Raw genomic sequence first — 9,479 nt, 5'->3', positions numbered from 1 at the left:
GGGTATGGTTTATGCACCGTAGCCACGTCAAGGTACAAAAGGACACTATACTTGACCGGTTGACAGGTACATATCTCTTCCACGCATCTGTTATTCAACCAAAGGTGCGTCTAGCCCGGAATTTTCTCGGACATCAGCGCTGGACCATCATTTGCAGCAGAATCGTTGCCCTTACTTGAAGATAGTGAACCAATGTCCGTGTGGACATACATTTGCTGCGCTTGTCCCGTTATTCTCCTCCAGCTCCTTTTCGTGCCAGTAGCTTCTGCGCCTCTGCCCGCCATAACCGAGTGCCAGCAGGATCTCACAACTGTATGGCACCTCATCCTCTTCTTCGCGACAAACTATGCTGCACATGCAGCGACCAATCCCAGCTACTTCGATTCCCAAGTATACGTCCACATCTGGCGTTTAAAGGCATGGTTATCGTGGCCGGTCATCTGTGCGTTGTTCTTGCCTTACGGCGGGGCGTATCGATCGTCGTTGCTCATGATGGCCATGGTCCGAATGTCTTACATCGGTTTGGACGAGGTGTCTGTTGCATTGGTATCTGGTGCCATGCTTGTGGTAGCGCGTACTACGCTCTGGACTCCACCAATATGGCCCGAGGAGGTGCCCGTGCAGCTACCTGAAGAGTTCTTCAACATTACGGAGTCGTAAGTGTCATTTGTCTCTACTGTCAAGCTTCATGTTCTCCTGACGACAGCTTATTTCAGTGAGGCTGAGCAAATCTCTGCCAAATTTGTGCTCGATGACAGCATCGCGGGTGTCCCGACTGCTCAGGTCGAGCCAGACAAATGCGACGTATTCGGAGGCGCGCAGCTGCCCGATGGATACGAGCTCCGCTGCCTCTCGCCTGACCTCAAGTGGATCTCCGCTGCGTCTAATGCCAAGGTTCTCCCTCCACCCATCGCCTTCGCGAAGGCGCTTCTGCGGTCCAACGTCGAGGACACCGCGCATATAAAACTTTGCCGTCCTCGCAGGTGGATGAAAGCGCTGCTATCGGTCGTGCAGCTCGTGTCAGCGAGTATCACGCTCTACAACACCCGAGGAGATCAACTCAGCCGTTTCGGCTATGCCGCCTACGGGCTTTCGGTGATCCCCTACGCCCTGATGTCCTTCATCAACCTCCTCTGCAATATCAGCATGGGCGAGTGGCCTTGCCGCTATGTCCTCCGCACGGCAATATTAGAGGAAGCCATGCGCCGCACTGGTTCCAGAGTCGATGGTGCAGTGGGGACGGTGCGAGAGGTAGCGCCAGAGAGTACAGGAGCGGACATGAGCGCGCCGGAGCGGCCGCATCTCAAGGATGGGTACACGCTCGCATCCTTGTCCGTGGAGCTACCCGAGACCGAGAAACCATCTGTGGACGATCGACCCAAGCTTGTGGTTTCTGTGGGCGACTTCAGGAGAAAGTTCAGGTTCGACCCAGATGCAGCTGGTGGCGACGCGGGCATTCGCCTATTCAACTTTAAAATCGCGGATCTGAACGATCGCATTTTCCCCTCCGCATTGTCGCCCGAGAAAGGGCGGGGTTGGGGGATCATCGGGAACATTCCTAGTGAACGAACGTGGATATGGTGGGGTTATGTCTTCGCCGACGTCCTCTGCATCCTACTACCCACAGCCGCCATTTTCTTGCCGTATGTCATCATCAATTTCCTGACTGGCTACAAGGCACAGAGCAGCACCGTCGCCGAGCGGGCATGGATGACCTCGTGGCTCGTTGTCAGCCAGATATCCGCGGCCATCTTCACCGAGAAGCCCCCAAAGGATTGGGCGGGCTTGATAGCTGTGGTGGCCTTTGTGGTGCCCGCCATTGGGGGGTTCTGCGAGGTTGCGAAGATGTACTTGGAAGACATGGGCTTCCACGCTTGCTAGGTATTGAAGGTGAGCACGACTGAGTTCGAACGTGGTGGTTGAGGTGGACTATTCGTATATGGGACCATCGAAAGCGCACTGGGGGCAGACTTTTCTCATGCTGTTGTGATCTGATGATTTATGTGACATTACGAAAATGCTGGTCTCGCGAGCGTTGTCTCTCCGTATATCCAAACCGAGCTATGCAATGGCACTCGGCTTGTTGTAAAGCCTTCTTTTTCGAACCACCGATCGACCTGCGATCGACTACTGATCAGTTGGATCACGCCTGCGCGCAAGGCTTCCAGCCACCGCTGGTCTTGCATTCGTCCATCTCATCCCTGTAAATGATCATCGCTCGTTCTTCGGATGCACCCAGGCTCCTAAAACCAGCCCCACAATCGCGTTCTTCGCTCCTACATACGAGAGGCCAACTTAGTGTTATATACGAAAAAATAAAATCACGTGATTGATCCGAAAGCGAGAGCACGTGAGAAGTCAGAATAGCCGAATAAGAGGAGGACGAACGCTATAGAGGGGCTGGCGCAACTGGTCGCCGAGTCATCCCCGAGCGCTGAGGTTTTGGCGTCTAAACAACTATTCCCCGCTCCTAACCCTGATGTAGGTCTTGATTTATTCCATTTGTGTGAGTGCGATGATCTCATTCGGGTAGGCCGCACTCTTCGCAGTCTCATGCACCCGCGCCCGCAAAGGCGCACGGGTTGCCTGAGCCGTATGAAGGGTATACATCATGGGACCTATGTATCGAGTGATATCATTGAGTACTGACCAGGAGGCCACATTGTCGCTGAGTAGCAGGGAGACCAGAAGTTCTGGTATGTTTATTTCATGTTCTTTCAAGCACTGGAGAAATGCTTGTAGACTGTCCGAAGAGAGGCATTGTAACAAATTATATTCTGCAGGCTATGATCTATGTAACTTTTTCTAATCTAGACACAATGTAGTGTCATGTATCTCATGACACCTGCACCAAAGGTAAGGAGTTGAATAGCGGATTCGACTTCTCACTTTCAATTGCGGTTAACGGGCCGATCAAGGTGTGCCGAATTGCAGCTGGAATTGCTACTCTGCAATCCAGCCAAAATAAGACCTACGTCAGGGTTAGGAGCGGGGAATAGTTGTTTAGACGCCAAAACCTCAGCGCTCGGGGATGACTCGGCGACCAGTTGCGCCAGCCCCTCTATAGCGTTCGTCCTCCTCTTATTCGGCTATTCTGACTTCTCACGTGCTCTCGCTTTCGGATCAATCACGTGATTTTATTTTTTCGTATATAACACTAAGTTGGCCTCTCGTATGTAGGAGCGAAGAACGCGATTGTGGGGCTGGTTTTAGGAGCCTGGGATGCACCCCACATCCTGTCCGACGGTCCTAAGATCCGTGCATGTGATCAGGCGGATTGCCGTACGCACTGCCTTGCAGCGAGCCTGTGCCAGACTGTGAGTCAGAGTAGAGGAGATAAGAGCACATCCTCACCTCATGTCTTTTGTCACCCTGATCTCCCGCAACGAAGAACAGGCGTGGCCAGTATCGCCACAGTAGGGTAGATAATGGCTCGTCTCGACCTCGTCTCCGTCCACAAGACAGCTCATTACCAGTACTGCGCCATCTTCACACACAACGGTGAGTGGTTCGAAGCTTGGGCCGTATTAGGGCTAATCTTCAACCTACAATTCGTGTAGCCATCGTTTGCACGATCCTCACTCAGGCTGTGACTTCAATATGCGCTGCCTGATCACTATGGGTTTGCCATACATTATCATATGCGCAGCGCTTGTCATACCTGTCCTCTCCGCCCCCATCCTTACATCGTCTCGTTGCCAGAAAGACTTGACTATCATATGGGACCTGATCCTCTTCTTCATCACCAACTACGTCGCCCATGCTGCAACCACTCCTGGACTCATCGGAACACTGGATCCCGCAGTCTATATAGGATACAAGACTTGGATCTCCATTCCTTCTATCTTCGCGCTCTTTCTTCCGTATGGCGGTCTGGTGCGGTCAATATGCATTATGGTCGGTATAAGCAGTCTATCGCCCTTTGGTTTAGACGAGGTCACTATGGCGTTGTTATCTGGCACGATCGTCTTGGTGGCACGGGATCCGCGTCGGTGGCAGCCATCTCAGACGGAAGAGCTTATATGGGTTAAACTACCTGCGATGTTTCACGACATAACCGACGAGTACGTCACCTGCAGTCAGACTATTGGGTACTACAGTTGATAAATTACCTCTGTCGCAGAGAAGCCTCTCGATCTCTCGCACAGTTCAAAGTCGAAGGGCCCAACTTCCCAGTCGTAAAGATCGATTCGAATAAATACAACATGTTCGGGGAGACGGTGCTGCCTCCTGGATACCTCTTTTGCAGTGTTCGTACGGACGTTTCTATGTTCATTCAACCCCTATGCGAAGCATATATTAAAGAGTATATGCTGCTTGTCCGTGGCCCTCAGGCCAGCACCATTCGGCCAGATATGATGCGCTTGGGTTTCAACAACAAGGAGGTGTCTGCAGATCACGTCGGGGCAATACGGAACCTGCTGCGCTCTAATGTAGAAGACACTGGAGGTATCGATCTCTGTTGACCGCGGAGGATCGCGGCGATGATCGTTTCGATTTTCCAGCTCATCTCGGCCATCGTCACCCTCTACGCTTCCTGGGGAGACCAAATAAGCAGGTTCGGGTATGCCGTGTATGGCCTCTCCGTGATACCGTACGCCCTGATGTCCCTGGTCAACCTACTCTGCAATTTGAGCATAGGCGATATGTCCTGCCGATACGTGCTGCATACTGGAGTCTGCGCAGAGGCGGCGGGTAGAAATGGCGCAAGATTACACGGCATGGTTGCGGTGATACGACCTACGAAACCCTAACCCCTAACCTGGGTGCGACCTAAAGGGACTAGAGAGACGGATTATAGTCTAGTGAGAGGGGAGTTAGCAGCAAGGTGTCCCGCGGTTCGAGTGAACACGAGAAACGCCTTCGGAAAAGGTTACGAACGCTAGGGAAGGTACGAGGTGGCTTCGACACGTCGTCGAAGCTACTCGGAGGCTGTGGGTCGTTAGCGGAGACGATCGAAGCTCGGCGGAGCTCTTCGATGTATCGTAGAAGGAAGGGGACACGACTCGAAGGGTGGACTTAGCTAGGGCGCGGTTCGCAGTTTCTTCGACAATAGTCGAAGTCGAAGGGTTCGTCGAGACGGTATCGACGAGTAAACGCAGTGGACGAGGTTTCGAGGTTACGCAGTGAGGGACGAAGTGACGCAGTTTTAGGCTTAGACGTAGGGCGAACTCGACTTATGAGCTCTGAACTCGACTTATGAGCTCTGAACTCGAGGGGGGGACCGGATCTTGTATTTTTAGAGAGAAGTACGACAGATTTTATACTACACAGGACGCTACGACTATCGAAAGTGGCACACTGGTACAAGGGGCTTTGCATTGTTCCTCAAGAAGCTGCCTCACCGAGTGGCACACATCAAATCCATCGGTAGAGTGACGTCATGCCGAACGCGGAGATGAAGAGCAACATATGGCCACTTCGGACCGGTAGCCGTCGTCGAAGGCATGCCGCGAGGTTCGATACCTAATCGGGAAAGACTGGCTACGTCGGTGTGGCTTGGAGCGATGTGCGCGCTTGGTCGAGCGGCGTCAAGTGGCCCTATTGTTCGCCGAATGCGGAAGATGTTCCGAGATCTACGCGCGAGGCATCGGGACGACCGTGCCGAGCTTCGAGTAAATGTCGCGCACCGTCGAAGATGTCGAAGAGCGTCGAAGGCGAAATCGAAGGGTTGGGAGACTGAGTCGAAGTGCCAGGCGGGATGCGACTGCCGAAAAGAGGTGTATCGGGGCCCAGAGGGGCTTGGCGCCTATCAGCGGTCCCAAGGGCGCTGGCGGAAACCAATTCCATCGGCACGGACTCGGATCCTGTGGATACTGCGGACCCGGCAGATGAGTTTGTGTTCGCGTTCTTATCCATCGAAGAATCGGAGGGGCCAGACGTCGATCACAAGGTGCTCGCTGTCAGATCCGGAGGGACCATCAAGAGATTCAAGTTACATTCGGATGATACTCCCGTTGAAGGCGCACACACCTTCCATGTCTCATCCATCAACAATTATCCTCTCCGTACACCACGCGCTCCCGTTGCAGGCGCTGCAGAGACATCGCCTGTACGTCACGGCCCGTCAGACACAGACATCCGGAGCCCGCGAAGGTTCGAAGAAAACGACCCCTATCCTTCCAAGCCTAAATGGGCCATGACCATGCTCGGATCGATAATGACGCTGCTCTACCTCCCGTATATCGTGCTCTCATTGCTCACAGGGTTCCAAGCCAACAATAGTACGCTCTTTGAGAGAGAGAGCATGATCTTCTGGCTCGTTTTTGGTCAGTGCTACTCATTCGCGCTGGTATTATGGACGGTGTTTACGCCTTCTAAAATGCCGTCTTTCATTTGGGATTGCTATCCGTTTCCACAGATTGCGAGCGCTTGGGACAGGCTCACTATTTTGGCGCGCTATTGGTTTCCGTTTCGCACCTGCAATAGGCTTACTATTTCGAAACGCGATCCGTTTCCGCATATTACGAGCGGTTGGATTGTCCTCGCCTTCATGTCGCCTTTGTTCGTGCCCGCGATTATTGGATTCACCCTTGTGGTGAAAATGTATTTGGATGACAAGGGCTTTTATGTACAATGTTCAGCTTAACCTGTATGTGTTTCTTTATAGTCTGTCTTTTCCTATAACTGCAGGCCAGTTCCGCGACTTACGTGTCCATATATATATAAATTCTGGTAACCAGGGACACTTATTTGAAGGGGCATTGATTTGAAACTTAACGTTAGGGTTGCATCTCCGCCGAGTCCTCTCGTAGCCTTATCTATGGCCTTATGGCAAACATTATTAGACAACGGGGAGTGACATCTCCTGCGAGGAACCAAGGTAAAGGTGGTGGTTATATGCATTTCAGGCGCAAAAATAGGAAGCGAGACGCAGACAAAAGTTGTATCAAGGTAGTCTGTTGTGACTTTCTCGAAGGTTCACCGTTTAGATCGCATGCAATCATATCTAGTCGTTTTGACGCAAACGTGTCTCTGGCCCGAAGTCCAGTTCTGTGACTGCCCGATGCGATGAGGTAGAAGCGTAGTGCGTGGTGACGGAACAAACACATGGCAGATGGGGCCTGGAGGACTCTTCATTATCACACTGCAGACGCGTCACCAATCATTATTCATTCGCGCGCATGTCTTGCTTAATGAGCTCTGTCTCGACCAGGATGGTGAAGCAATCAATACGCATATTGGTGCAGCAGCAGAAACGCTGTCAATAGGCGACAAAGGCGACTTCCTTGTAGTTTCTTCCGCTAAGAGATCTTTACCCCATGTACGTGCCCCCGTTCACGTCGATGGACTGACCTGCATAGTATCTGCATTGGATGCTAATAATCAGAATGAGTGCCAACTGTACTGACCAGTAATGAAGTATGCCTCTGGCTTGACAAGATACGACACCACACTAGCAATGACGTCTGGACCAACTTCTGGGCTATCGAGTGGAATTCCCAAAAGCTGCGTGAGTAGATGCAAGCTGGTTACTTTGCCGTATGACGCAGTGAGGTCTTGGACATACCGCCTTGATGGTGGCGCCAGGGCGCCCTCCATAGCGCATATCCATCTCCAGCGTGGCTGATCGACGCAGCATGCGTTAGCATGAATGTCCCTTTGCGAGTGCAAGGAGGGCAAGCGCACTCATCGGAGACACGATCACGCCAGGGCAGTATGCATTGACTGTGATGTTAAGTTCCGCCAACTCCAGCGCTGTGCAATATTTCTCCAAACCTGAGCGCTCGTGGGACATTGTTCGAGAAAGATGCGACTCACTGAGCGATTGCGTGATTCCTCTAACACCGAACTTCGTCGCACAATAAGCGGAACACCGCAGGGCACCTGGACTCTATCAGTTTGCTACTTTGGAGGTCCTGTAAGGTTTCCTGCCTCTCTTTCCCAACACGGACACTGCACCTAGACATATGATCAAGTCCGTTCAGCACAGCGAATACACCTAGTCTCGTAACCAGACGTTAAGGGGGGGAGAAGGGATCACGTGGAGTGTTACTATATCTGGATGCGGAGTTCCAAAAAACCCTGCACGACTCCCCCCCTTAACGTCTGGTGCATTTTGCAGGGAGGGAGGGGGGTATCCGTCACGCCCTGGCGCTTAACACGTCTGCAGCGTGTCTTGCCTGCGATGTGTTCCATCAATCTATGTACGGCGCGTAGTATGGCCCCCGCTATATTCACTCTTGCCGAGTTCTCATACGGTCTTTCAACGCTCTCGGTGTCTATCCTCAAGAAGGCCCGTGAGAAAGCAGCAAAAACGCACCAGTACTCGTCTGCAGAGACAGAAGCCCCGAGTGGTCGTCAAAGATATCGCTGCCCAAGTCCGAAGCCGGCGGGGAGTCCAGGTCGGAGTCAGAATCGTCAACGACACTGCGTAGCGAGCTCAGCCAAGGGCTCAGATGAGTAGTTGGAATAGACGACATTATGATTATGTAGGTTGTCTACCATAGCATACATGCACATACATCGACTAGCGACTGAGTTTCGAAGTGCGCGGCGCGAGACGCGAGGCGCGTCGGACGCAGTCACGTACACGAGCAGACGCGAGAGGTAACGGCGTCGTCACCGGTGACTTTGGTGACGCGTGATGGATACCCCCCTCCCTCCCTGCAAATTTCACCAGGCCTTATAGGCGGGAGTGTGCAGGGGTTTTTAGATCTCCGCCACCCAATTGGGTAATAGCACACGTGATCCGCCTATAAGGTCTGGAAACGAGACTAGAATACACCTAACATGCAGCAGGTGCGTACCGAGTATCCTGCCGCCCCGCTTCTGCTTGATCATCTGTAGTGCAGCATATTTGTAACACAGCATGACACCTGTCAGATTGACAGCGATTGTGCGGTCCCAGGTTTCCACGTCCACTTTGGGTGGAGAAAGCCATCACCATGATAGAGTGGAAAAGAGACGTAGACATACTCTCAACAAGGGGGCATGTTGGCCCCACACCTGCATTGGCTACCATCTACAAGCCCCGAATACAATGAGCCCGCCTGTCACAGTTTCCCTAATTTTACCTCATTTTTCCGCTATTTCTGCGGACATATCAAAGGGTATAGGGACTTATCCATACTTATCCGTCCGCATATGGGTACAGCTGCATATCTAAGGGGTTATCCGCTTAAATAAGCGACACATGATCTTGTTCTGGACACATCAGGCTGGACTCTGATGCCGGACCTTTTCTAGATAGAAACCAGACTCTGTCTGGACCATGACATCATTCTGACATCATAGGTAGGAGCTAGGCTCAGGCACTAGGCCATAGGCCGGTCAATTCTGGACCCTAGGCCCAGGGCAGGGCAGGGCCAGACTATGACATCATCGATAACACCATATCGCACCATAGGGCACATGATACTTAGTAATCCTTACCCAGCTAGGTACCAGGGGTCCATTACCGGTCCCTGGGGGGTTTTCCCTCATGTATATAAGGCAGCATCCTGGGGCACCCTGTCCCCCAGTTCTATTCACTTCGT

At 52.4% G+C, this 9,479-nt stretch overlaps 2 protein-coding genes across 2 annotated transcripts; one reads left to right on the top strand and one right to left on the bottom strand.

Moving 5' to 3' along the window:
- Nucleotides 1-192: 192 nt before the first annotated feature.
- POSPLADRAFT_1048794 (hypothetical protein) lies at nucleotides 193-6,429 on the top strand (the record flags this gene model as incomplete). The annotated part of the gene is made up of 10 exons (XM_024479595.1): nucleotides 193-656; nucleotides 717-1,728; nucleotides 3,477-3,501; nucleotides 3,650-4,064; nucleotides 4,124-4,433; nucleotides 4,506-4,730; nucleotides 4,802-4,805; nucleotides 5,757-6,052; nucleotides 6,128-6,269; nucleotides 6,362-6,429. 10 exons carry the CDS (start codon nucleotides 193-195, stop codon nucleotides 6,427-6,429), a joined length of 2,961 nt encoding a protein of 986 aa, XP_024336274.1.
- Nucleotides 6,430-7,255: 826 nt separating this feature from the next.
- POSPLADRAFT_1150222 (hypothetical protein) lies at nucleotides 7,256-8,965 on the bottom strand (the record flags this gene model as incomplete). Its single annotated transcript, XM_024486393.1, has 7 exons — nucleotides 7,256-7,296; nucleotides 7,353-7,449; nucleotides 7,511-7,566; nucleotides 7,630-7,719; nucleotides 7,762-7,827; nucleotides 8,751-8,864; nucleotides 8,920-8,965. 7 exons carry the CDS (start codon nucleotides 8,963-8,965, stop codon nucleotides 7,256-7,258), a joined length of 510 nt encoding a protein of 169 aa, XP_024336273.1.
- Nucleotides 8,966-9,479: the final 514 nt, after the last annotated feature.

Source organism: Postia placenta (genome assembly GCF_002117355.1).
Source record: "Postia placenta MAD-698-R-SB12 unplaced genomic scaffold POSPLAscaffold_12, whole genome shotgun sequence".
NCBI classification, from domain to species: domain Eukaryota; kingdom Fungi; phylum Basidiomycota; class Agaricomycetes; order Polyporales; family Adustoporiaceae; genus Rhodonia; species Rhodonia placenta.
The sequence above is the reverse complement of the archived record's forward strand: the minus strand, read 5'-3'. Positions and strand labels throughout refer to the sequence as shown.